At 46.3% G+C, this 27,949-nt stretch overlaps 1 protein-coding gene across 1 annotated transcript in view; it reads left to right on the top strand.

Annotated features, from left to right (window-relative positions):
* CAPN13 (calpain 13) overlaps positions 1-27,949 on the top strand; it is a 49,368-nt gene that overhangs the window by 19,021 nt on the left and 2,398 nt on the right. Inside the window, exons 5-20 of the mRNA XM_054514331.1 lie at positions 274-448; positions 1,574-1,645; positions 3,323-3,408; positions 4,729-4,803; positions 6,596-6,765; positions 8,714-8,859; positions 12,776-12,936; positions 14,458-14,494; positions 16,048-16,110; positions 17,026-17,083; positions 17,610-17,677; positions 19,123-19,191; positions 20,135-20,213; positions 22,989-23,105; positions 26,144-26,199; positions 27,433-27,478. Of these exons, the coding sequence (XP_054370306.1) occupies positions 274-448; positions 1,574-1,645; positions 3,323-3,408; positions 4,729-4,803; positions 6,596-6,765; positions 8,714-8,859; positions 12,776-12,936; positions 14,458-14,494; positions 16,048-16,110; positions 17,026-17,083; positions 17,610-17,677; positions 19,123-19,191; positions 20,135-20,213; positions 22,989-23,105; positions 26,144-26,199; positions 27,433-27,459 (1,459 nt within the window). The 3' untranslated portion in view covers positions 27,460-27,478. The remainder of the gene's footprint in view (positions 1-273; positions 449-1,573; positions 1,646-3,322; positions 3,409-4,728; positions 4,804-6,595; positions 6,766-8,713; positions 8,860-12,775; positions 12,937-14,457; positions 14,495-16,047; positions 16,111-17,025; positions 17,084-17,609; positions 17,678-19,122; positions 19,192-20,134; positions 20,214-22,988; positions 23,106-26,143; positions 26,200-27,432; positions 27,479-27,949) is intronic.

Here is a 27,949-nt window from a genome sequence, read left to right as displayed (position 1 = left end):
AGACGGGGATGAAGGCACAGAAAAAGCTCCCCCTTTGTCTCCTTCCTTCCACAGGACACGTGTTGTGCCTGGCCAAGTATTTCAGTCACATTTCCTTTCATTACCTGACCACAATGTCTGCACACCCTGGGCTCCCCTGTGCTCACCACCTCGATGCACACCTTCATTTTTAAAGCAAGCACTGTGTGTTGTTTATGAAAACAGTGTAAGGACTAATTAACTTCTCTTTTTTCCCCTTTTTTTTTTTTAATCTATTTTAATTTTTTTCCACAGGCTGCAGGGCTCATACCAGAACCTGAATGGAGGCTACCTCTCAGATGCTTTAGTAGACCTCACAGGTGGAGTCCAGGTGCAGTTTTCATTGAAGGAGCCACCTTCTGATCTGGAGGAGATCCTGAGAGCAGCTGACACGTCTGGGTGTCTCATGGGCTGCAGCACCTCAGGCCAGGTGAGTCACAGGGCTGGTCACACCCACTCTCTTGGTTCACTGGCTTTGCACAAAGGCTGCTCTTTGCAGGGGAAAAGGAAACCCATCACCACTCTGTAAAATAGTTACAGTTTATGGGTGCCCCAAGGGATCCTGGCAGCAGAAAGTAGATAAGATTCTTTGGTGAGGACTTGAAAGGCATTTGGGCAGAGGTGGATGGATTGCTCTGTCCCAGAGGGGGCTGCAGCTTCTCTCCTGGCTAATTCCACTGCAGTACTCTGGTGTCCTCTTCCAGCAGGACTGATTTTGGCCTCCTAACTTTGTGATCAACTCTGGCAAGGCCAAGACACACCTCTCTCTCTTCTGTGAAAGGATGCAATGTGACCGTGTTCACAGGGGTCTGAGGATGAGGGAAGAGACGAGGATCTGACTCCATGCTTCAGAAGGCTGATTTATTATTTTATGATATATATTATATTAAAACTATACTAAAAGAATAGAAGAAAGGATTTCATCAGAAGGCCAGCTAAGAATAGAAAAAGGAAAGAATGATAACAAAGGCTTGTGTCTGACAGACTCTCTGTCAGAGCCAGCTGACTGTGATTGGCCATTCATTAGAAACAACCAACATGGGCCAATCCCAGATGCACCTGTTGCATTCCACAGGAGCAGATAACCATTGTTTACATTTTGTTCCTGAGGCCTCTCAGCTTCTCAGGAGGAAAAATCCTAAGGAAAGGATTTTTCATAAAAGATGTCTGTGACAGATGCAATCCTCTCATTGTGGCTTGCAGCCTTACTGGTATTAATGCTGGGCAGTTGCAAAGGGCTTTGTGATATTCAGCACGTACCTTTGATGAAATATCTCCAAGGCTTCCCCTAGAGCACGTGGCAGTGAAGTGTGTGACACTGCTCTTGGGGTGCCTGCCCCCTCAGGACAGGAGGCTTGGCTGCTGCAAGCAAGCCAAGGACTGTTCTCTCAGCTCAGGTGGAGTGGGAGCAGCCACATTCCTGGAGGAGCTTCTCTGAGGAGCTGCTGTGGTCAGAGCCCAGGCTTTGTTTGGTGCAAATGGCACTGCTGGGAGCTGCTGGCTGTGTCTGTGTGGTGTGGCAGGAGCTAAAAGCTGTGCTTTCTCCCTTCTGCAGTCGAGGAGGAACATAGAGCTGAGGAATGGGATTGTGCAGGGCCATGCCTACACCGTCACAGGAGCTGTGAAGGTAAGGTCAGGGACTTGATCCTGCCTGCAGATCTTGTACTGATGATCCACCACAGGGCAGTGGTGCTGCTGGTCCAGTAAGGGGGATGTGAATTAGCTCCACGCTCAGGGGGCATTGCTGAAAGCCCATAGCTCAAATTCCAAGAGATGGAAGGACTCTGGCACAACAAAAAGAGGGAGGCTATCTGGATCCATGTTGTTTTCTAATGGAAAATGCAACTGAAATTTACTTTTCTTGTGGGACACTTCAGCAGTGTGTCCCAAATACAATGCAATACCAGTGTGTCAAATCCAACATTTCTGGAGATTTTTGTTCCATGCTGACTCTTTAAAACTGTGCTTTTGTGTTTCAAATGCAAGTAGAAGCACTGGCTGAAATGGTGGGATTTGTCATATGATGCAAATCTACATTTGTTCAGCTCAATCACAAGCTGCCAAAAATCACTGTGTGAAAAGTAAATCGCTGGTTCAAGAACAGCGTTTCTCCATCTTTTAAAGCTGTTGTACTCATGCAGAACTGCTCCTGGCTGAATATTAATATTGATGATCTGAGAACCAATTTATCACATGGATCAAAAGAAATTAAGGATTTTTTACAGCCAGAAGTCAGAACATGGCTTAGCCCAGTAAGCTGTAGTGCACACAGGGAGAGTTAACAGTGAAGAGAGAAACCAAACAATAGCTATGCTGTCAAGCAAGATAGCTACAAAACCTTTGAATCTTGGAACCTAAAGTAGCTTGGAAAGGGGATGTTGCTTTCCCTAAGCTACTTTCTCCCTTATCCCCCCTCTCTCTGTTGGTTTTCTCGTGCCATGGCATGCTTGGTGCTATCATCACAGCCAGCATGCCGGATTTTGGAGGCAAGGGGCTACAAAATGGAAAGATGGGGATTGCCAAGCTCCAGAGAAGGCCCCAGCTGTCTCTTTGCAGGGCAGGGGCAGAAGGGTGCCCAGTTCTGCTGGAAGAGAAGCAGGCTGTTCCTGGTGTGTGAGAGAGGAGAAACAGTCTTTGTCCCACTAAATGAAGTGCCAAGGCATCCAAGGGGTTGTCCTGAGGGGGCCTTTGCCTGGGAAGAGGCTGCCATGGCATTGTTTCCAACACTGCCTGTGTGCCTAAGGAGAGCCAGAAAATAAAGGTTTGCTTCTCCTTTCCACTTCCACCATCTTGGCTTCACTCACTGGCAAAAGTTAATTGCTTCTGACTTAAATCAGTGGCAGCAAAAGGAGGAGAGCACCAGAACCCCCAGCTGCTGCAAAGCACAGCCCCACAGATTGTGTTAATATTCCATTTTCTGTGCTGACTGTTGGCTTTCACTCCAGGCAGTCTGGTGACCTCATTCCTCAAAGTCTCTGCCTTTGCTGACTCACAGCATCAGATGTGCAGAATTAGGCACTGGAATTTCCCAAGGCTGTTGAATTCATGCAGTGTGACAGGAATGCTGCTGCTTCTCCCTGTGTCAGCTTTTCACTGTCCTCAGGAAAGCAAAATGGGCGCAGTTTTCTCTCCCACATTGTTCCTTTGCGGTGTAGCAGAAGGCACTGATTTTTCACTGCTGGGAAAATGAGATCAGAGGTTAAATCTGGTCTCTAAGGTGTAGAGGAAGTTCCATTTTATTACCCTTTTCTTCACTGAATTGTGAAGAGCTGTGGCTGAGTTTGTTTTTCTTTCCTCTTTACAGATCCCCTACAAGAATGGCTGGAAACATATCATCAGGATCTGGAATCCCTGGGGCCACGGGGAGTGGAAGGGGCCCTGGAGTGATAAGTAGGGTCTTAAAACTTTAATATAATAGTGAATCAATCTTTTATAAGAACCTCTGCCCTGCACCCATTTTAACAAAACAGATATTTCCAAATCAGTTAATTATGAGCATTATTTCCATCTGCATAGCAACTGCCTGCAGAAATCCAATCCAGGGAAAACTAATGCAGCCTTGCCAGGCTCAGGTGTCCCTTCTTGTCTGTGTGTATGCATTTTACCCAGTGCATGATTCTACAGAAGTCATGGACGGAAGAGCTCTTATTTCCTGGAGTAAGCTCTGACCACATCCTTGGATGCTGGCTGGCTGCTTCTATTGAATCCTCCTGCAGAAGTCACACTTCCACCTTCCTCCTCTTTCTTCTGCTCCCATGAGGCTGACTCTGGGAAGAGGATGGTCAGATGAGTCCATGGAGCAGGGCAGCATTGAACACAGAGGGGGACAGAAGGGGTGCTTGGTTATTCCAGAGGCAAAGTGCCAGGGAATGGCTTGAGCTAATCTTTTGGATCCTTCATGCAGCTTTGGGGATGCAAGGACCACTTTGCTGCCTGTGTGGATAATCCAACATCCCTTTCCTAAAGAAAGGAATGATATAGACTGCAAAAATGTTTTGTAAATAAATAGATCTCAGTTTTCCTTTTGGAATTGCATCAGTGTTTCCATGATTAGAGAGATGTTCTTGTGCCACTCTTGGGTTATTTAATAGCGTCCCACCCCTCCCTGTTGCTAGGACCACACACAAGCACTCTGCTGAGAAAAGTCAGGCTGGAGTGTTGCATCTGGAAGGGTTGGTGGGTTGTGTGGACCTGTCTGAGGCTGGGATAACATCTCTCTGCTCAGGCAGCATCCTCCCATCCTTTTGGAAGGGTGGACTACAATCCTAAGTGTAATTGAAATGTCAGCAGCACCTTCACAGGTATGCTGCTGCACAGATCAATAAATTATTGATTCACGTGCTGTTTATTTATCTTAAACTCTGCAGAAAGTACAATTATCACTTAATTGTAAACATGCTGCTTGGAAACAACACATCTGACTGGGTAATGTGCTCCCTGCATGCCAGTGGAATATCAGTGCTTCAGAGTGCTGTGGCCTGGTGCCTCTCCAGCCTGGGGACAGGTGACCAGGACAGAGGGGAGGATTCCCCACCCCAGGCTGGGCAGCTCAGGCACAGCAAAGGCGCAGAGTTCCACTTGTTGGTCCCATTTCCAATGCAGAGTTTGTTCACCCCTCCTGATCCCTCATGGCCTGACAGGCTGCTTGGAGGAATAGGCCAAAGATGAAAAACTGTGCCTCACATCTTGTTGATTTGTTCTTTTTTGCAGCTCTCCTCAATGGGACCGTGTTGAGCCTAAATACAGAGAAGCCTTCCTCAGAAATAAGGATGATGGAGAATTCTGGTATTTCCTTATTGATCCTTTGTCTGCAGGGTTTTCTATTTGCCTTCATTATAGAAAAAGTAATTTTGGCAGTTCTCTGTTCTTGGTGGTGGCTCAAGGCACCCTGTGTTAGCTGTGTGCAAACAGCAAATTGGAGATTGTCCTGACCCTGTGGTGTCAGAGGAAACAAAACCTGAAAAAATGGAGTTGGCCAAAATTAAATGACAGGCTGATGAAAAAAAAAAAGAAAGAAAAAAAGAAAAGGGAGAGAAGTAAAAATCCAGCCCTCTGAGACCCAGTCATTTTGTCATACCACCTCTCCTCATAAAGTGTGTGCTTTGAACCTTGGACTGACAGGTGCTTGAAGGGGACACCTGGCTAAGCAGGTCACTGAGCTTGTGCACTCGACTGCTCTGCAGGTGCTTGTGTTTTTTCACTGCCTCTGATTGCTCCCAGGTACAGCCCAGCCATGCATGGGCTGTCCCTTAGAAAAACGGATTATTCAGAAAGTGCACACGTGCCCTGAGGGGCTCTGAGGAAAGCAGGGCAGCAGCAGGTGGGTCTGAAACACACCTGTGAGGCTTGAGTGAAGCATGAGCATGAGACAGAGCACTGTGGAGGTACAAGGGACAATGGCAGAGGTGTGCTGGAGATGGCAGGGCTCCAGCAAGGTACCCCTGAACGTGCCCTGTGGTTTACCCTGGGGCATTTGGGGCAGTCAGGGCAGCCCAGAATGCACTGAGAGCTGAGCTCTTCTGCAAGGTGGCAGCCAGCAGAGCTGCAGGAGCCTGCAGTGCTCTCTGCAATCCCCCTTTTTACAGACATGGGGTGAATGTGGATACCTAACTGGTGCTTCACAGAACCACAGGGTGCGTCAGGCACCACAGAGGGTGAAAGCAGGGTCATCCCAGAGCACGTGGCACAGAACTGTGATAAGGTGGTTGTGGAATACTCCAGTGACGGAGACTCCACACCCTCTCTGGGAAACACGTTCTGTCACAGACATCTTTTATGAAAAATCCTTTCCTTAGGATTTTTCCTCCTGAGAAGCTGAGAGGCCTCAGGAACAAAATGTAAGCAAGGATTATCTGCTGCTGTGGAATGCAACAGGTGGATCTGTGATTGGTCTCATGTGGTTGTTTCTAATTAATGGCCAATCACAGTCAGCTGGCTCAGACAGAGAGTCTGAGCCGCAAACCTTTGTTATCATTCTTTCCTTTTCTATTCTTAGCTGGCCTTCTGATGAAATCCTTTCTTCAATTCTTTTAGTATAGTTTTAATGTAATTTATATCATAAAATAATAAATCAGCCTTCTGAAGCATGGAGTCAGATCCTCATCTCTTCCCTCATCCTCAGACCCCTGTGAACACGGCCACAATGTTCCAGTGTGTGGTCATTTGCACGGTAAAGAAATTTGTCCTCATATTCAGGTGGAACTCCCTGTACATCAGTTGCTGCCCATTCCCTCTTGTTCCATTGCTTGGCATCACTGAGCAGAGCCTGGTCCAACCTCTGACACTCTCCCTTCAGATACTGACATTGAGGAGGTTCCCTCTCAAGGCAGAACAGGCCCAGCTCCCTCAGCCTTTCCTCAGAAGGGAGAAGCTCCAGTCCCTTGATCACCTTTGCAGCCTCCACTGGACCTGCTCCAGCAGCTCCACATCTCTCTTGTACTGAGGAGCCCAGAAGTGGGCGCAGCTCTCCAGATGTGCCTCACCAGGGCTGAGCAGAGGGACAGGATTCCCTCCTTTACCTCTTGGCAATATTCCTCTGTCCAGAACTGAACGATGACATTTCCCTCCTTCTCTGCAGGATGTCCTGTAAGGACTTCCAGGAGCAGTTCTCCTGGCTGTATATATGTAACAACACCCCAACATTCCTGGACTTTGGAGATGAGAGCAGCACAACAGCGTGGTCTCTGAACAGCTACACCAACCTGTGGAGCCCGGGCCTTCCCTCCAGGAGGAGCCGCTATTCCCGGGGTAAGGAATGCTCACCGCACCCACTGCCTGTCTCCTCCTCCTCCTCCCCACTGGTGTGAAACATTCGCTCTGAGCACCCAATCGCACAAGTATTGACTGCCAGGTGTTAATGCCTGCCTTTCCCATCACAGCACTTATCAGCTACACAGGCAGAAACAAAGCAGCAGCAGCTGCTGACTTAAAACGGGAGACTTGTGATTTAGGAACCCAGGGCTCCTTAAGTCAAAATGAGCTTGTATATCTTCTTTCAGCCAGTTGAAGTAGGTGTTACTGGGGACCTCATCAGAAAGTCTGGTCTGGCAAAATTGCTGTTGATTTCACAGAGCAAAAAGTACTCTGAAATGGAGTGGATATGGAATTTCACAGACACATTTTATAAAAAATCCTTTCTTTAGGGGTTTTCTCCTGAGAAGCTGAGAGGCCTCAGGAACAAAATGTAAACAAGGATTATCTGCTGCTGTGGAATGCAACAGGTGGATCTGTGATTGGTCTCATGTTGGTTGTTTCTAATTATTGGCCAATCACAGTCCAGCTGGCTCGGACTCTTTGGTCACTCACAAGATTTTATTATCATTCCTTTTCTATTCCTTTTAAGCCTTCTGATGAAATCCTTTCTTCTATTCTTTTAGTATAGTTTTAATATAATATATATCATAAAATAATAAATCAGCCCTCTAAAACATGGACTCAGATTCTCATCTCTTCCCTCGTTCTGGGACCCCTGTGCAAACCACCACAATGGAATGAAAAAAATGTGCTACAAAGCTCTATTTTTTAAGGTAAAAAGGTCTTTTTGAGCTGATAAGACCAGTGGTTTTACTGCATGTGCAAGAACTCTTCTGGCACTGTAAGCTCCAATCAATAGCAGTATATTTTTACATTTTTATCTTATCTCATCTCACTTTTTTTTTTTTTTTTTTACAGCTGCATCAGTGTTTGGGCTTCGTGTTTTTAATCTAGGATGGTAGTATCTGATCAGTGAAGAGGCTTCTTTTTTTCTCAAATGACAATCCTTGACTTAGCAGCAGCCAGGTTTTGGCGTGCAGATTTCAGGCTCCTGCTCCCAACCTGATCCCCAGGTCCCAAGGTGTTGTAACAAAACAACGCCTGTTCTGCTACACACCACACTCACTGGGACTGAGCAAGGAGCTGCAGGGGCTTCTTGTAGGCAAAGGGCTACAAAATGATGGAAAGATGGGGGTTGCCAAGCTCCAGAGGAGGCCCTGAACTGAGAGTGTGCAGGCAGAGCCATTTTCCTTGGAGCTGTGTTTCCCAACACGTGTTTCAAGTACAGTCCCTGTCCAAGTACAGTCATTCAAATTTGCAACTTTCAAGGCCACCCAACACAGGGATCTGGCTTAAATTCTACTCTGCTGCCATCTCAGTCCTTTTTTCCCCACTTAGGGCAGTTCATTGCTTTTTTTTTTCTAGCCAGGAATGCTTCCTGTTAACCAAAGCTTGGCCAAGAAGCAGCTGCTTCCCTCTGGTGCTCGACATTCTGTCTGTCCATCACAAACACTGGCAGCAGGGAAGAAGAGGGTAGCTTTGTACCATTTTGTCCTTTTCTATGTGTTTATCACCTCAAAGCCACAGTCCTTCTCAGCTCAGCCTCTGGGTCAGGTGCCTGATTAAGAGGCACTTTTCTGCTTTTCTGCTGCTGGGAAAGTGTGCCATGCTGCCATGGAGGTGGAGCAGATGTAGGGGGGGGGTTTGAGAAATCCACACGACTTCAGTGACTTTGCCAGAGATTTCTAAAATGATGAATGTGCAATTAGTTTACCTCCAGATGCCTCAAGTTCTAGTGCTAGTGTGGAGCCTGCAGTGCTCTGTTGTAATGAAAGGATCTTGGAGCAGTGACTGCCTGCTCCTCTGGGTCAGCACAAGCAGGATCTTACACAACAGGAACATCCCCGAGCCTACTGCTAACCTATGAACACTTTCTCAGCAGGTGCAGCTTCTACAAACCCTCAGTATTTTTTCCAAGTGCTAGATCACAACCCAAAAACCTATAATGTAGCAATTTCACTCATGCAAAAACGCGCTGGGCACGTGCAGGATGAGAAAAACCTGAGGATTGGCTTTTTCATCACCACGGTAAGCACAGTCAGATATCATGTGGGCACTGTTGTTCTCTGTGTGGTTTATTTTACCTGTGTGTGGGAATGCAAGGCTAAATTGCCTTTTGGCCTGTTAAAAACTCAGTATGTGGTGTGAATTTCTGTGTGCCTTCTATTGTAGAGAACTCAGAGTAAAAATAGAGTCAAGCAGGCTTTCTTTTATACATGTCTTAAGGAAAAGGTGGCACTTTTAGTTCTGTAGCATCCCAGAATAGCCCTGGGAAGCTGAGGGAGTGCCTGGGTTAGGAGTGTCCAGGACAATGTCCTCTGTACCAGCAGCACTGGTGGCATGCCCTGCTGGCTGGGCACAAGGCATGACAGCCTCGAGCAGCACTCCAGGTATGGCAGGGAAGCAGATTGTCTCTTCTTCCCCAAAGGGCCTTTCTCACTCATCCTCCTGTTTTCTGTCTGAAAAGCTGTATAGAAACATTTACAAAACACATGAGAGCCTTTGCTCGAGAGCAGTGTAGAGGAAATCCACTCAGACACCTGGGACCTCCACTACAATTTCTCTGGGGTTTTTTCCTGGTGACTGTCCAGAGAGGTGCCTCTTCAAGCTCCTTTCCAGCCTTTTCAATGTTCTCAGAGCATTACCAGCCTTACTGAAAGCACAGTGGCTACTGTGGATGGATGCTAACCCTTCCCAAAGTATTTTTCTTGTTGGCTGATGACTGTGGGAGGCTATTGTTCCAAACCTAAAGCCTGAAAAGGAAGCAAGGATTGCTATAACCCTAATTTCTCCTCATTCTCCTCATTACTGGAGAGGTTTGCCCTAGTCCCAGACTTTAAATAATTGATGCCATAAGTTTAACAGCTCCTCATAAAGGAAGAGCATGGCTTTGTAGCTCATAAAAGAAAAAGTGTGTCTGAGAAATAAAAGATGTCATTAAAAGGGCATCCCTCCAGCAAGTGGAGCTCACTATCCCTGTGGGAGGATATCCTCTGTCCTGTGCAGGTATCAAGCCTGCAGCACTCCATTGGGCCAGCTGTGCCACTCAGAAAGAGCTGCTGCTCCTGATGAAAGGGGAATTGCTCCTTCCAGCATGCCCAAAAGTCACCAGACATGGAGGTCTCTGTGTGCTCTTGCATGATGCACGTCCACCTTGGTTAGTTACCCATTTTAACAGGTGTGGCCTTCACTGGGAGGTGATGATAGAGGTCTTGGTTCCCTCAAAAAAGGGATTGTTTAATCAGGAAGCAGACTAGGAGATGGATTTTCTCTATTCTTGCTTTACATTTAAAATTTTTCTTCCCCTGCAGCTGATGCTCAGGTGTGTTTTCTCTCTCTTGGTATGAGATGGATCAAAGATGGGTGAACCTCAAGGAGTTTGTCAAGTCTAGATGACATGGCCTCTGTGGGCTGCCAGCCCATGGCTCACCTCAGGCTGCCTTTGGGCTCACTTGGGTGTCTGGCCTTATGAGTGACCTCCTACACAGGAGCTGGAGGGCAGAACAGAGCAGAGCATTACTGGAGGCACCAGGATTACTGTGGGGCACTGAGCAGCAAGGGCAAGGGAGCAGTTAGGCTGCTCTGCCACACCATTGTCACCATCATATTTTCTGAAAAAAACCCTTCTCCCAGGATTCTTCTCCTGGGAAGCTGAGAAGCCTCAGAGAAAAAGGAAAACAATGTCATCTCATTTGCTTCTCCTGTGTTTTGCTGCTTTGGAATGTGTTTGGAGATTGTTTATCCAACAGGTGATTGTTTCATGTGAATTGTTACTTTTACATGCTTTTGCTTAATGATCCATCACCATCAAGCTGTGTTGGGACTCTAGAAGGAGTCACGAGTTTTCATTATTATCTTTTATCCTTCCTCTATTATTTAGTATAGTTTAGTATAGTTTTAGTATAGCATTCTCTAATATAATATAGATCATAAAATCATAAATTAGCCTTCTAAGAACATGGAGTCAGATTCATCATTCCTCCCTTCATCGGCGGTCCCAAAAAATACAACACACCATAGCTTTTATCAATATGATGATATTGGTGCGCATTCATACAGAGGATTATACAGAAAACATTCCCTCATGGACACAATCTAAGTATTTTAATATGAGAGCTGCCCTTCCAGCTCCTCACAGCCAGCCTGGTGTCCTGTCCTGGTAGCAGCAAAAGCCAAGCCCAGGAGCTAAAACCAGACTGGGTGTGAGTGCCATTCCCTCAGTTTATCTCCCAGTGTTCAGCCTCAGTGCCTGAGAGCAGTCAGAACACCTCTGGGGAAGAGTTTACGAGGGGTTTCTTTGCACAAGGAGAGTGCAGTCGGCAAGATTCATGTGGCTTGACTCTTCCTCCCGGATCTGCTTTCTCTGCCGTGATTCATCAGCAGCATCATCCATGTTGTATTTGCAGGGAATGCCCCAACGAAGGCAGGAATGAAGCATCTGACTCCATGTTTATTATTTATTATTTTATTATAATTAGTTATGATAATATGATAGTTTTATGAAAAATTATTATTTTATTATACTATGTTATATTAAGGAATACTATACTATACTAAAGAATACAGAAAAGATACTGAAGGCTAAAGAGATAATAATGAAAACTCGTGACTCTCTCAGAGTCCCAACACAGCTTGGCCCCAATTGGCCAAAGAGTGAAAACAACTCACAGCAGAATCCAATGAAACAATCACCTGTGGGTAAACAATCTCCAAACACATTCCACATGAGCAAAACACAAGAGAAGCAAATGACATAAGAATTGTTTTTCTTTTCTCTGAGGCTTCTCAGCTTCCCAGGGGAAAAGTCCTGGGCAAAGGGTTTTTTTCAGAGAATGTGAATGGCACACATCCGCTGTTCGGTACCTTTTGAGAGGCATCAAATTGTTGCTGTGAATTAAAAGGAGCATTATCCCCTGGCAGGATGAGAGGAGAATACAGTGCAAGGCAAGGATGCAAAGCAGAATGGACGTATCTGATAGCTCTAGGAAGCCTTTGATTAAATATAGACGTGGAACACTAATACATGGCTGTGAGGGAAGTTTAATGTGGTGTGATAGAGCTGAGAAATGTATAGAGGCTGATTCTTATCTCACACCAGTTTTGATTCCATTGAGATATTAATCTGCTTCTGCTTTTTACCAGAAGGAATGTGGAATAAGGCTCAAAAGTGGGGGGAAAAAGTATTACAGCATTTATTTCTTTGCAGCACTGCTCATTTCTATCTGCTCAAAATCTGACCCATAATACTTGGCAGTCTGTGTACCTCCCAGCCCTCTGTAACACTAGTCATCCTCTTTTTTTTTTTTTTCCTTCCAAAATAGCAGTTTTATGTTATTGTCTCCCAAAGGCATGGCTCATAAATAACCCTGCCACGCTGTATAACCATTCTAAATGGAATTTATACATGCTGATATATTTTGGGGAATATGTTAAGAAAGGGGTTTTTATTATGCTATCTTTACATGTCATCATAGTAATAGCTGTTGCATTGTACTTGTTTCATCTCAGCAAAAAAATACTGGAATAACAGATGAAAGATCAGAATACTCAGTTTTCTTGTGACACTTGCTAGTTTGGATTGGGATTCTTGAAGCATTGTCATCTGGGTGACATGTTTAGAGGCCTCTTTGAGTCACAGAAGATCTCAGGGAATTTTTTAGTAATAGCATTCATCCTTGATTCCTTCGTGAAATCTGCTTAATGTTAATTGAAGTTCTCTTCAAATCTCCTTAAGCTCATTTTGGCTTCTGTTTCTTTCACTTTCTCCACCTTTGACCAACTCTGATATGTCCTTGAGAAAAGCCTGTCCCCTGGCTGGGCTTTTCAGGCCACGGGGGATGCAGTGTGTACTCAGAGAGGTGTGGGGATGGCAGGCTGTGTGAGTGTGCTGCCTGATTTACTCTGGTCCCTAACAAGAAGATAGCCAGCTGTATTTTTCTTTCAGGAGAACTCCAGAGTTCTGAAGCAAACCTTTCTCCAGGCTCGAGATGTGACCAGCTTCTTGATCCTGAGCCCAGGAACCTACGCCGTGGTTCCTGCTGCAGCAGAGGACCAGGAATTCCAATTTCTCCTACGAATTTTCATCAAGAATCGGGACTACCATGAGTAAGATGATACACACTCCTTAAAGGCCCCAGAGCCAGAGAGTGCCAGGAATTAACTCTTTGCTATCAAGATGTGGCAATTTGCTTTTGGTGTGTCCTTGGAGGGTGGGGAAGGCACAGAGGAGGGCCAAGCACCTGGTGAGTGGGATCAGGTGTGCACTCAGCTGCACAAGGGTGGCCACTGCAGAGCAGGGCAGGAGCTCATCTACAGCCACCAAGGGTCCCAGCTTTGCTACAAAGAGAGCAATAATTGTGAGATGTGTCCTCTACCCCTGATTGTGGGGACATTTCTCTCTGCTGAAAAGAGGATGGGGAGCTTGTTTTCCCTAATTCTTAGCAGCTGTTCAGTATTTTCTTGCGTTCTGCTGACTGGATGCCAGATGGAACAGGTCCCATTCTGCTCAGAGTGGGACCTGGAGAAGCCAAGAGCAGTGAAAGGCCTTAATCCTTTTACTCAGCCACCTCACAGACAGGCAGAGCTCCCTGTGGGCATGAGAGCAGCCTTGAAGATAAGTTTAGTGGAAAAATGGTGTCTGAGTTCATGCAAAGGCAGCTATTACCACACACACTCTCACATTGCCACGTGAATGTGGTATTTTGTTTATATTTGGGTGTGGTTTACTCCAGGTGAGCGAGCTTTGAGTCCCAGCATCCAGCCTCACCAAATGACCTGCATGCAAGCATCACTGTGCACTGCCTTCCCCTCAGCAAGCTTTAGAGTGGATGTGATTGCAGCTCTGACCTCACTGGCCCATATCTTAGTAATGAGATTGCTTTCCAGGCTTTGGCCCCTGGCAAAAACAGCCTGGAACCAGCTGAGGCAGCTCCTGAGTTATGGAAGCAAACACAAGGAGTGTGTGCTCTGGGCTGGACTGCCTTCAGCAGAGTGAGTCATGTGTGAGACAGCCCAGCCCTGGAAGTGAGCTTTTCAGGAGAGCCTCTGACCCTCACAGACCTTCCTGAGCTCAGCCAGGCGTGGAGATGACATTCCAGTGGCTCTTTGCAGCACTTACCTGCACAGATGTTATAAAAATAGAACCTGGCTTGTCTAATTTCTCTACTGAAAGCAAAACTCGAGTACTGAATGTGATGTCTTAGCAATGGTGACCCTGGCCCAGTTTCAGGCAGGCTGCAGACATTTAGATGTTGCCTTTTAATAGCCCAGATGCTGTTTTTATTCCTGACTGTTAAGCTGAGCAAAGAGAAAGGAGGTGAAAAATTTCTGTGGCTCAAGGCAGGGCAGCCCTGTGTTCTGTGTGGTGAGCTCAGTCCTGGCATGCTCAGGGTGACACAAACTACCTTTCTGTGCTGGAGACTCAACCCTGTCTGCACAGAGAGACCCAGGAGTGGTGCAGCAGCCTTGTCTGAGCTGGGCCAAGGCTGGCCCATGGGTGCTGAGCATCCTGTGGGGCTGTGGGCTGGGTGAGGGCTGCTGGTGGTGCCTGCCTTCCTCCACAGCTGCAAGCCAGTGCTCTGGAAAGGGCTCTTTTCTCCCAGTTTGATTCTTGGAACTCTTTTCTAGGAACTCAAGCTCCCTGACCAGCCCAGGGCTGCCCATGGTAAGAGTCTGGAAACTGGTGCAGGTCCTGGTGGTGATCATTTGGTCACCTCTACTGACTCCTCTTCATCTGCTCTTTTCTCCCTCTACCACCCACTATTGCCCCATTGTTTGGCACCCTGCAGCCTTGCTGGGAGGGCAGGACACCTCTCTGGAGAGATGGGAGTGACAGCAAAGCTCTTCCTCTTCTCATGTGTCTCTTTCAGAACCTGATTTTTGAGGAAACAGGTCTTGTACAGTCCCTTTGTCAGTCTGTCCATCTGTCCTTTTCACCTCACCATATTTAACACTTGGACAAACCAAATATAGCAGGGGAGAGAATGCTTAAAAGATTCTAATTTCTTTCAGTGTCTGTAAAATGGGTACATATTAATAGGGGGGAGAGAGGGAAACTTCATTCCTATGAGTGGGATTGGACATGCCTTCCCCATGGGAATGATTCCATTTGAGTGCTTGTACCCTATAAAGCACAGGAGATCATAGAGATGAGACTCAAATCAGATTTCTGCTGCTTTTCCTCAGGATATCTTCTGAGACAGAGACATAAAGCAAACCACAGTTTGGAACTGGCTGCATCTCTAGTCCAACCCCCATTTTGTCCCCTCCAGCCCAGCCACCGTGGGTTTTTTGACTTCTTGCTGTGAGCTGTGCACATTGCCAGGGCTGGTCCAGCCCCTGCTGGTGCCACCAGCAAAGCCCTGCCACTGAGAGGCTGCTATTTACAACCTTCAGAGACACAGATCTTTGGAGCCAGAGGTGTGAAGGAGAGCAGAAAGCTGAATCCTTTCCTTGTGATTCATTTTCCAGCACACAATTAAGCCCCATTAGAGGGGTGGTGTAAATGGTGACTTTTTATCTCTTCCCACTGACAAGCTGTCAGTTTACCTGGCTGTTGTCCTTAGCCAGTGTTCTGACTTTGATGAATTGTGGTACCCACAGCTTCTGCTCCTGTTCAGGTATTTGGGCTTTTTTGCTATGAAGTATCTCATACAGAGATGAAGGCATTGGGTATTGGGCTTAGATTTTTTTCTGAAGATTTTATAACTTTAAGGATAATTCCCCTTAGTGCCTGGTGGATCTTGTCACTGGAAGGTTGAAAAAAAAATCACTTAACCATTGAATTGCAATTGCTCAGGTATAGTCCAAGCTTGTCTTGGGATTGAGAAGGTACAAGAGAAAGGAAAAGTCAGCTCATGCTGTTTTCTTGGTTCACATGAATCTTCCCATGCCCTGAGCAGTGGTCCCAACCAAGGGCCACAAATAAGGATCAGGCCTTGTCTCTCCATACTCATGTACTGACTTGCTGAATTCCACTCTGGATGTGTTCTGTCATCTTCCTTAAGCCCTGAACTGTTCCTTCCTGGTTGTACCAGCTGCTAACACCCAAAATAAGCTTCTTCCTTCATTGCAGTCCACTTTCTTTTGGGGGTGTGAAAACTGCAGCCTGTGCTGCACATTCCCTGCCCCTCTAAAGTGCTGTCTGGATCTACAGACTTTTGCCTCCAGTTGTTTTGTAGCTGAATTATTTATGTCTGCTCTTTGTTTTCAATGCAGGATGTACCAAGACAGAACCAGGGCAGCTTCTATAAGGCTCTTTTCCTAAGACACGCTAAGCAGGTACCCTCTCTAAAACATATTGTTGGGGAAAAAAAAACAAAAAAAACCAAAAAAAACCCCACATGCGGACTTGCAGAAAAACTGATCTATGATGTTGATACAAATCCATTTAGAATTTTTTTTTTTTTTTTTGAAATAAAGCTCCATCTTCATGTGGATACCCTGAAAATGGTATTGATTGACCTGCCAAAACCCCCAGAAAAATGGGACATTCAGCTGGGATAGATTGTCTAGTGCCATATATCAGTGGAATATTGGAGATTTATAGTTGAGCTGGTGATGGGCTTGCATGTGTACTTTCTTTTTTTTTTTTTTTTTTGCTTTGGTTTGTTTATTTGCTGAAAGCAATTAGAAAGCCTTGGGTAGTCCCCCCCCCTCTCATCAGCATCATTTTCCATTTGCCTTCTCAGCACTTGGAAACCAGACATCAGTCAGCATTTGAGTAATTGATTCCTGCTCTTTCAGAGCCAAGCTCTGTGTTCACAGGAGATGCTTTTAATGGTTTAATAAACTGTTATAAAGAACTCCTTGACTTAGTCAAGAGGAAAAAAAATCGCTGTCAAAAGTCTCTGCACAATGAACCTCTGGCAGTTAATGGTTACTTCAATGCGTGAAGGTGAAAACGAGCAGGGATGCCCTGGGGGTGTCCCCTGTGCCCCCAGCCCAGCCACACAGTGCCTGCTGTGCTGCCCATCCCTGCAGAGCAAACCCCGTGGTGATGGGAGTGCAGCTGGAGCGGCCCGGCAGCATGGAGAGCCTGGTCGTGCTCCAGAGAGGATGTTGCTGCTCCTTTGGTAGATATGAACAGAGGTTCTTGGTTGCCACAGTGCCTGAGAAAAAAAAGGGTTGGGCAAAAGTGACACAGGAGAAAACTTTTTGCTCGCAGACATCTCTTTGTGCTTTATTTCGCATCAGGGCTCAACTATCGATGCCTCGCAGCTGCAACAACTCCTTAATGAAGTGATCTCCCAAGGTAAAGCTTTTGCAGCCCAGCTGATGCTTTTGGTGCTTCCCTATCCTTGGACTAGAGTCAATTAGTCACAGGATTTCATGGTGTCCTGATGCTCCTTAAACAATCCTCACTGTGGCTTCCTGCGCTGTGGGATGAGAGCATGAGAGGGGCACAGCTGGGGGGCTGGAGCCAGCTCAGCCAGGTGCTCAGCCAGGCTCAAAGTGCTCTTAGGGCTTGCTAAATCAGCACAAGTGGCCTTTCTTGTCACTGCCATTTCCCTTATGCCAAGAGGGAAGTGTTTCCATCCGTGGGCAGGGTGAGCCCACAGAGGGCACCTGTCCCTGGGGAAGGTAGAGGTGTCTGAGATGTGCAGATTCCCTCAGCCTGGCACAGAGCCCTTGCTGCTGTGTGAGACCCTGAGCCAGAGCTGGGGCTTTTCAGCTGTAGGAGCCTTCAGCCTGGTGTCCTCCTTGCCTCAGAACGGTGTCCTGGTGCCTGTCACAGCCCTTGCTCTTGCTAATTCCTTCTGTTTTGTCAATCCCTGCAGATGAAATGACCAGCCTGGGAGGGAGATTCAGCTTTGATTCATGCAGAGGCATTTTAGCTCTGATGGATGTATCCTTTCAGCAGAAGCAATAAACTTCCCTGGTGCTGCCCATCCTTGCCTTGAGTTATGGCTGAGCTGAGCATCCCACTGTGAGAACCTGCAAGTAAATATTAGCCCAAATCCCCAATAAATAACTGTCCCATAGTCCATGCAGGACTTTGCTGTGCATGCCCTGGCTCTGCTGTGTCTGCTGCAAGGTGAGGATCAGCCTTTTTTCTGCCAGCCAATTCTTTGCTCTCATTTTGTCCTCTCTGGGGCTTGGCTAAGCTTCACCCTTGGGTGGGGGTCTCAGGCAGAGCTGAGACAAGGAGGCAGGACAGAGTTTAGGCATAGCTCAGCTGTTCTGTGGTGGTTGCACAGCCCAGGGTGGCACTTTAGCAGGCTGCCAGCAGTGCTGGTGCCAGGGGCAGAGACGCTGTCACTGCTGAATGCCAGGCACTGGCCTCACAGGCCATCCCAGAGTGTATTTCCAGTGTATCTTTATTAGCTGAGTGAGTCAGTCTTTTTACTGTTAACAAGACAACACAAGAAACACATTTCTGGCCATTGTAGAACAAGAGGGCTCCTTGATGGAGACATACATCTCCCTCCTCTGTTTCTTCCCCTTTGCTTGCTCATTGTCTCTTTTCCTCCATGCCTCGAAAAAGCTTTGAGACATTTTCAGACCTTTAAAAACTGCCAGAGAATGAATTAAAATGACCAGAAGTCCCTCTCTCTTTCCAGCTTTCAGCACCTAGCCAGTGAAGGAGACTTTTCCTCCTCTGCAAAGCCCCTGTCCTGGGATAAGTGGGCACTGTGAATGCATGGCACTTGCAAAGAGCTGACAAAGCCTCTGCTCTGCTGTAATTCAGGATGGATTTTTAATTCTCTGGCCTGCAGATAACCCATGTACAGTGTGACCTATCCTGGCCTGCAAAGCCAGGATCAGCTTTTTTCACTCAGGTTCCACGACAGCAGCATTTGTCTGCTTGTATTTCAGTGGTGATGAGTTTTGCTTTCACCATCCTGCACTGGGGTGGGTGCTGTGTGTCTGCCCAGGAATCCTGGGTGGGGAAGGGAGGTTTGGGATCATCTCCTCGTGCCCTTGGCTCCTCAGTGCCTGTTCTCCTGGAGGATCCAGGCAGAGCAGATCCTGTGCAGAGGCAAGGCCATGGGGCCACGTTCATTCACAGGGGTGCTCCAGGGCTAAATGCCACCACAGCTTCCCCTGTGGATAAAGGCACCTTATAAATAGAAACCTTTTGTGGTTTGTGAGCACAGGCATGAGCAGCTGTGCAGTGTGACAAAGAAGGTGGATTCAAACACCACTGAGAGCAGGAAAACTCTTGCTTTTCTCAGCACGACGTGACCCACAGAAGAGGCTGCATCTTAGGCGTTCAGCTCTGTGCAGGCAGCAACAAAGCCAGCCAGGTTCAGCTCTCATTAAGTGCTCGATTCTTAACTAAATGCACAGCTCAACTCGAACGGAAGGCTCACCCTGCAGGAGTTCGGGAGCCTCTGGCGAAGTCTCACGAAGTACAGGGTACGGGGGAGGGGGTGGCTCTCTCTCGGGATGCTGTGGATGCTCTGGGTGCTTTGGATTCCGTGGGTTCCGTACCCCGGGGCTCTCCAGCAGCGGGGAGCAGATGCTCGGTGCCCTGGGAGCGCTGCGGGGAGAAGCCTTGCAAGGGTTGTTTGCTTTGCTTAGCGGGTCAGAGTTCCCTCCTCTCACGCCAGGGAGGCAGTGGTGTGTGTAAATGAGTGCTCCAAATGAGCAGCCCAGGCTTTCCCAGCACAGAGAGCATCGAGGGACAAGGTAGGAAGGCCAATTAGGCTCAGAATCTGATGGAAATCTCCATGTCTGTGCCACCACTGGCAATTTTTTTTTTTTCTTTTGACATGACTTCTTGAGCAGAGTCATCTGAAAAGTGTCATTTCCTCATTTCTGCAGTTCCTAGTGGAAATGTAGTGGATCTGATAAAGGCTTGTCTGGGAGAAGTGTTTCTGCTCCAGGATAAGCACTGGAAGCAGTGACATGGTATTTAGGTTCCCACCTAAATTCTTGAGGGCAGGCATGGCAGCTTCTCTGTGTCAGGTCCTTCTCCCTCAGCCTTGGTGCAGGACAGGAGGGTTTCCTCAAGACTCAGCTTTGGGTGGGCTCCAATTTGTTCCCTTCCTCTTGAGATGCTCTGAGACCACCAATTTCCCCATCTAGATAGGGGTGCTCTTCCCACGGACAGTGCCTCACATGTGCTGGGGTGTGTTAGGAAAGAAAAAAGGCTTCTGCCCACCCCAAACTGTGGGATTTCTTACACAGTAACATTCTGTCAGAGCCTTCTGAAAGTGGGTCTCCCTTGTCACAGCCACCCCATCTCACCTGCTGAACTTCTTTGCAGCGTGTTTATTAAGGGGGGAGAGCTGGTTGTGGTTGTAAGTGTGGGGAATGGTGGTAAGAGCTTGAAATCTTCCTTTGCACTGTGTTTTAGGAGATCTTCTTCAAGGAAGACAGGAACCGTTCTGGATTTCTTGATGTTGCTGAACTGGAGAATGCCATACAGGCAGCAGGTACACCCAGAGGGGCTGAGCAGCTCCCCTTGCTTTCCCTGGGGAAGGGAAAGGGAAAGGAAAAAGAAAAGATTTTTGGGGAGAAAGTGGCTTGGATTTCCCAGAGATGCCAGTTAGATCAGAGCTCTGCTGAGGGGTGTGTGCTGGGGAACCAGCAGAAGGATGCAGAGAAGTGAATGCAGCACTGGCCAGACCTGCTTCCAGGCCATGGATGGAACACCCAGCAGGGGAGGAAAGGAGAGAGGGGGAGTGGATTCTTGCACTTGCCTCAGTCCCTGCAGTTCCTCTTCAGGGCAGTGACTGAGTCTAGAAGGGAAAGCCACAGCGACAGGCATTTATTTAGTTTGCACTGACCTCTGTTGGCTACCGAGTGCTGAAACTCTCAGTGAGTGCACGCGAGTGAAGCATTTCTTTCAGGTGAGTGGTCTCAAAGGAGACTTTGTGCACGCAGTACATCTCTGGCACAGCCATCCCCTTTGAATTGTGCACTAGAGCAGCTCCCATTTGGCTTCTGGAGCTCAGAGGGGTGCTGTCCCGGGAGGAAACTGGTACAGGATTGCTGGAAGACATCAGCTGAGCAGACGCATATATAATTTTATTTTTTTTGCTGCTGAGAGCCATGCAAAGCTCTGTCAGAGCTGCACCTGCACTTCTCAGACAGGTGATCAGCACTGATCACAGCTTCACTGATCACTGATGTGCCAAATGTCAAAGGAGAGGTTGCCATTCTGTGAGAAAGATGCTAAAGTGTAAAACTGGGAGGAAAATTGTGCGTGGAAAAGTCCTGCCAGCCAAAACAATGCAGCTGTTTGAAGGCATAAAAAGGCACTGTTAAGTGGCAAATTCTCAATACGTGTTTGACTACAAGTAGTTCTGAGTGGGGAAGAAAATTACAAGCTTATTCTTGCTGCCCTCTGAGCCAGACATCTGCATTTGAATCTGGCTGGGCAATGGGATGATCCCTGTCCTGGCTTTTGAGCAGGAACTCCAGAAGGGGTTTGGGAGCTTGGTGCTATCTCTGGGAATGGTATTAATGTATCTAAATCCACCTCCTAGCCAGCTGTTCCCTGAAGTGTTCAGTGCTTTCCCCAACAAAACACTGCAGTGCGTGCTTAATTTTCACTGTTTTCCTAATGCTTCCAATAATAATAATGGATCAGAGTAAAGCAGGCCAGCTGCATTAACAGCAGTGCTGCCCTGAAATGCAGCAGCGTTGGCCTGATGTATTTACAAACTCCTCTTTGGCAACAGCAAATGATTCAAAATAATTTTTATAAATAGGGAAACATAAAGTCATTATGTAATTAATATCTTGGCCAAAACCAGAGGGAGGAATCCAGCAGATAAAAGGTTTGGGAAGTAGCCTTACAAATCAGCTGAAAAGTCTTGGGAACAGAGAGGACTGACCCTTCAGTTTTGTTGATGAGGTTGATTGAGAGATGTTGCCAAGTGAGCAGATTTCAGAGCAAGTGTATCCCAGACTGACCAGGCCAAATCCTTGGTGTTTTACTAGTGTAAGACTTGACTGTAGCATCCCATAAGTAATATTTACTGGAACCTGCTCTCTGGAGAGAGCTTGATTGAATTCCTACTGTCTTCAAAAGCTTAAAAATAGAATTCATTGCTCACTGCTACAGTGGTTTAAAACCCGACTCAAAGAAGACAATTAATGAGATTAATTTTTAATTACTATCTTTATCTCATTTGAGAAGAATATAAAATCATGTTTACCTTAATTTGAAATGTATCTTAAGCCCAAATGTATTTCCATTCTTTAATTATTCAGCATAATGTACCTGCTTCCTGCTGGAGACCTCCAACTAGGCTCATGCAACCAGAGTTTGTCAGTAGTGGTACTAAACCACTTCCATCGGCTCCCTCTCTCCCTACACAGGTGTAGAGAAGCCATTTCTTTTATTTCTGCTTTTTCAACTAATTTAGCTCCATGATGAGTTCATTTAAAACTGAAAAGTTCAGAGCTGGTTGAAAAAGCAGGAAAGTTACTTCACATCCAGCTGAGCTACTAAAACCTGGAGTGAGCAAATGAGACTTTTCTGAAGTCTCAGAGAAGGCATTAAACCAAAGCTATCAGTCCAGCTCTCTGCAGAAAATTTCCCTTTTGTTTTGCAAATCAGCTTTTAGTGCAAAATATATTTAAATCATTCCTCTCATATAGCCAGCACATTTAGGGTAGTTTTATTTAACTAATAAAAGAATCATTCTAAAAAGCAATTTTTGTTCATTCAATTGAATACCGATTTCCATCCAAACAGACTGCGACACAAATACTGAATAATCAGCTAATAAAAAAGAAATGCACCCTTCACCATTTTCTAATAGAAGAGAAAATGTAAAAATTAAGAATCCCAGGCATGCTATGCAGCATAATAGCCTGAGCATGCAGCAATGCAGCATCTGCCTCTTTAGCAGAAAGAGCCGGTGGTATTGGAAATGCTACACTCAGACTTTTACAGCTATGAGCCAAAGAAAATCACCCTTTCTTATAGCAAATAAAAGCTAGAAAGGCAAAGCAAGATAACACAAGATTAGTTAGCTCAGTGTTTGCAGCTTGCTGGCTTAAGCCACAATGGGAGTCAGTGAGTGAGGCAACTTTGGTTTTCCATTACCCTACCCCAACTCTTGGGCACGATGTGGGGGGAAAGCTGTCCAGGGGAGGGCCTGTACGCCAGGGGAGGGGGCTGAGGGTGTTGTTGGCAGGGTGCAGGAGGCCATCAGAGCCGCTCCATCCCCTGCCAGCGTGTTTCCCCCCGGCAGGTCTGTCCACGGACGCGCAGCTGCTGCGGCTGCTGACGCTGCGCTACGGCGACGGCGCCGGCAGGGTTGGCTTCCGCGACTTCGTGTGCTGCATGCTGCGCCTCGACACCATGAGCCGTGAGTGCCAGCCCTGCCAGGGCCCCTGGCAGCAGGGCAGCCTGCACAGCCAGCCTCAGAGAGGGTCAAGGGACACGACACAAGGTGTAATCGTACCGGTCCAACAGCGTGGCTTCAAGTGACGCAGCTGCCCCGAGCCCACGTGTGGCCCAGGCAGCTCTTTGGGCAGCCTGCTTGCCAGGAGCTGGATTTATCTCCTGTGCACTGGTGCAGAAAACCAGGTGACCCCAACTCTGGGAATGATTGGCACCTGACTCCATTGATTCAGAATGCTGAGCAATTGCTTTATGAAAACTATACTATGTTACAGAATCACAGAATAATGAGGCTGGAAGAGACCTCTGAGATCATCGAGTCCAACCTTTGCCCTAACACCTCAACCAGGCTATAGCACCAAGTGCCATGTCCAGTCTTTTTTTAAATACATCCAGAGATGGTGATTCTACCACCTCCCTGGGAAGAGCATTCCAGTACTTTATTATTCTTTGGGTGAAAAATTACTTCCTACTATCCAACCTATACCTTCCCTGACATAGCTTGAGACTGTGTCCTCTGGTTCTGTCAGTTGCTGCCCAGTTACATTACAACTACATTAAAGAGACACTGTACTACAAAGAATGCTAAAGAAAACTCGTGACTGTCTGAGACAGCCAGGACACAGCTTTGAGCCAATTGGCCAAGGAAACAAAAAAATCCTCAGCAGAATCCAATTGACAAATCACTTCAGGTAAAAAATCTTCCTAACATGTTCCACATGTGCAAAAACAACAGGAGCAGCAAGTAGAGATAAGAATTGTTTTTATCTTCTTCTCTCTGTGCTTCTCCAGGAAAAAAAAAATCCTGAGAGGGAAAATTATGTCTCTCTCTGTTCAGAGAATGTGAATGCCACACACTGGAGCAATCAGCTGCTAGAGAGTAGCTCAGTGTTCAGTAAAGTTGTCTCAGTTTTTTGGTAAGGAGGAAGTCCAGTATCCTCTGTGGATAAACAAACCCATTCCCCGTGTTGCATCCAGCTATTGCCTGGTACTTGCAAGGAGGGAGGGCCTGTAAATGAGCTTTTGCCTGAATGGAAATGAAATTGTGTTTTACGAAATCGTAATTTTTGCTACTCTAATAATAAGCATTTTGATGGAAATATTGGTAGTTAAAGCCAGCAGCTGTGACCCCTGTGCTAGAACACTGCTACAGCAATTTATTCCATCTTTGGAATGAGCTGGGTTTCAACAGTGCATAGAAAGGAGCATTCATTTCCTCCCATGTGTTTGTAGCACTGATGTTTAATGGGCCAGCAGTGGTCAGCAGATCTGCTTGGATGCCACTGCTGAAAATCCCATTTCAAGGGAGTACAGCACAGGCAGCTCTGAAAGCGTTGTAAAATCAGAGCGTGTCCCAATTTTAATGCTTTCATTAAAAAAAAAAAAAAGAAGAAGCTTGTAAACACCCATTTTTTGTGATTATACATGTCACTTGCTGTAGATGAAAGTTTTTATGCCTAAATTAGTGCCATAGGATTTTTTTTTTTGTTTAAAAAAATCCTTTTACATTTTAAGAGCCACTGTAAAGACAAATCCTTTGCATCCATGTGGAAAGGAGTATCTAAAAGTTTCATTGCTGTCTGTAATGAGAATCTTAAAATGCTTTCCACTCTTTCAGTTACCACTTTACAGAGGCTTTAATGTGGAATACATTTCTCAAACTTTTTAGATCGTGGTGAATAAGTTTGTTACAGGAGAGGATAAAGGTGCCGAGTGGGAATAAAAGGCAGTCAACCTTTATGATGATGTGGATGCAGCGGGGAAGATAAAATCTGTCCCATTAAATCATTATTCATCCTTTCAAGATAGCCAGAGATGAGACCCAAACGAAAAGCAGCATCTCCTTTGCAAATTCTATTTAACTGGAGTTAATGAAGCAGTAAAGAAGCACTTACCTCTGCCCAGAGGAGGTAATTTCAGCGCTGCCACTTTTTCCTAAAAAGACTGCTGGGTGCAAGCCCAGCCCTGCCTTTGCAGCCTTGTCAAGGCACTGGGCACAACACGAGGATTTCCTTGTTCTGTGCCTTTCTTCAGAGCAGTGCAGGCTGGGTGTGCCACCTTTCCTCCCTGCTTTGGGCCACACAGGTAGCTCTGGTGGCCTCCTAAGGGGCAGATGAGCAATGAGCCCTTGTGCCCTGTTCCTACCCTCTCCCAGCAGCCTTTTTGCTAAGGCTGGGCACGTTTCAAAGCACCTGTAATCTTACAAAGTCTTTTCCATGCAGGGTGGGAAATTCCAGGCTCCCAGAGAAATGTGTCGTTCAAGGATAGACAGACTTAAATTTGTTTCAACTTTTTATTACTGTTATAAGAGCATATTTCTAGGAGAAAAGTAATTTCAAAATAAATAAAAACCCTCAAAATACTGTGTTTTGAGTTTATCCAAATACTTGGGCTTGAAGACTTCTCCTAGACATACTGCAATATAAATATGCACATAGAATAACAATATTTGAATGGATTTAAATTTCCTGATGGCAAAGTGTTCTGTCAAAAAAAAAAACTTTCAGCAATGTTAATTTCAAACTCTAGCTGAATAACAGCAGCATCTGCATTTATATTCCCTGCAAAAAGCTTGCAAGGCATAATAATGACTTCAAGAGAACCACTTTCTTTAGGGCACACTGTGATCACTCACTGCCAGGGAGGATGGAAAAGGACCAACAGAGAGTTTCCCTGTGGGAAGATGTGTTTCATTAGTTCACCATCCTCCTGTCACTCTTCAGGCAGGAAAACAATTGAAACACATTATGAGAGGAGATGAAGGCAGCCACATTGAGCACTGCCTGTCCCTACACTTCTGCCAAATTCTGGCCTGGGATGCCTTCCCAGGCTGTGATCCGAGGGCCAAGGCAGAAGGGGTACCCAGCACAGGAATGAGAGGTGGCCAGGCAGAGCATCCCAGCACAGGGACTGCAGCTCTGCCCCTCAGCTGCCACAGCCTCATGTCTGCATTGCATTCGTGCTTCTTTCTCATGAAATAAGGTTTTTTTGTTCTGCCCCTAGATGCATTCCAAAACTTAGCAGAGGGCGGATCACAAATTTTGATGACAGCGATGGAGGTAAGAATGCTCTTCTCTCTTCTCTTCTCTTCTCTTCTCTTCTCTTCTCTTCTCTTCTCTTCTCTTCTCTTCTCTTCTCTTCTCTTCTCTTCTCTTCTCTTCTCTTCTCTTCTCTTCTCTTCTCTTCTCTTCTCTTCTCTCTCCTCTCCTCTCCTCTCCTCTCCTCTCCTCTCCTCTCCTCTCCTCTCCTCTCCTCTTCCTCCTCCAAAGTGGGAGCTCATTTTATCAGAAGGGTGAAGTTAAAGATGATGTGTGATGTGTGTTGCTAGGTTTCTGTCCCAGCAAATAGTGGTGGAGGCTTTGCCTGCCTGGAAGTGCCTCCTGTGTGGGAGGTGTTTCCCTCCAGGGGTTCCCTGGCCCCACTGGAGCACAGCTCCATCCATCCCTGGCCAAGGCATGGAGTCTTCCCTTGCTGACATCAGCCTGTCATTGCTGGAAACATTGCTCAAAGTGACTTTGAGAAAGTGACAAAAAAAATAAAATAAAAAAATCCATGCCCTCATTTCTTACTGCCCCATCTGTTAATCCTGAATTGCAAAACATCTTGGTTTTAAGAAAGAAACAGCAGACAAATGCTTGCTGCTGCTGTTTGTCTTAAAAGCACAGCCTGAAGGATAGCTCAGTGAATGGGGATACATCAGGCTTTTTATCAGCTAGTCTGAAGCAAAAATCCTGCTGTGCTCCATAGTGATATGCCTGAGTACTGCATTTTATCAGTCTGGGGACTGTTATTTGACAACCCAGTGTTTAAAAAGATTTTTTAAAAGAGCATTTTACAATCTTACCAGCTCCTGTTTATACTCTGTGGCTAGTGCAGAGCCTCATTGTTTTAATTTTTTTTTTTTTTTTTTTTTTTTTTTTTTTTGCACCAAGGGCAGAGCACAGTTTGCAAGCAGAGGACCTGGACCTATTTTATAGGGTAGTCTGAAGGACAGCCAGGTTCCCAGAAGTTGCTATCTCTTCCACTTGCAATCAGGCAGGTGCCACACTTTCCCAGCAATTGCTCCTGCTGCAGCTGCTGCAATAATTTATCATGGAAAACAACATATGGGAAGAGTTTCTGGGTCTGAATTGTAATAAGGGAAAGAGGCAGTTCCAAAATCCCTCAAGTATCCTGTGCAGTACAAAAGGACTACAGTCATTGGGTCACCCCTGAAGGTCCTGAGACAAGTCTGAAGATTTGGTGTATACCATTTCTGTCTAAATGCACCTTTTCTTCTCCTTTTTTCCCAGTTTCTGACCCTCGTCATGTACACCTAGACAGATGCCAGAGGTCATGGTAAGAAATCTCCTCAGTGCTGACAAGAGAGGGTGGGGCCCTTGCAGGAAGCCCAGCCTGCAGTTATGGGGGGTTTTGAGAGAATAAGCTGTGAGAGGAAGAGGGAAGGAGGTGAGACCTGCAGCATGAGAAGGGCTGTAAAGGGAATTGGACTTTGGGCTGTTTTTTTTCTGGGGAATTGCTGATGACCTTTCCAGTCAAGCAGACCACCAATGGCTCAGCTAGAAACTTGCCCCCACCTAAGATAATAGATGAGAGAGCATAACTTATTTTTTTGAGTTCTGAGGGGTGCAATTACCTCTGCATATTTTACACAGCAGCAAATGTATAGTCAAATAGAGGGTGGGCATACAAAGTAACTTAGATTTCTTGGTCAGTCTGATTTCACATTTTTAACAGAATTACGTGGTTTGGTTTACATTTGGGAGTACATTACATGAACTCCCTTGTGCTTCTTTTGATGTTTGCTGC

Source organism: Molothrus ater, chromosome 3 (assembly GCF_012460135.2).
Source record: "Molothrus ater isolate BHLD 08-10-18 breed brown headed cowbird chromosome 3, BPBGC_Mater_1.1, whole genome shotgun sequence".
Classification (NCBI taxonomy): Eukaryota; Metazoa; Chordata; class Aves; order Passeriformes; family Icteridae; genus Molothrus; species Molothrus ater.
The sequence above is the reverse complement of the archived record's forward strand: the minus strand, read 5'-3'. Positions and strand labels throughout refer to the sequence as shown.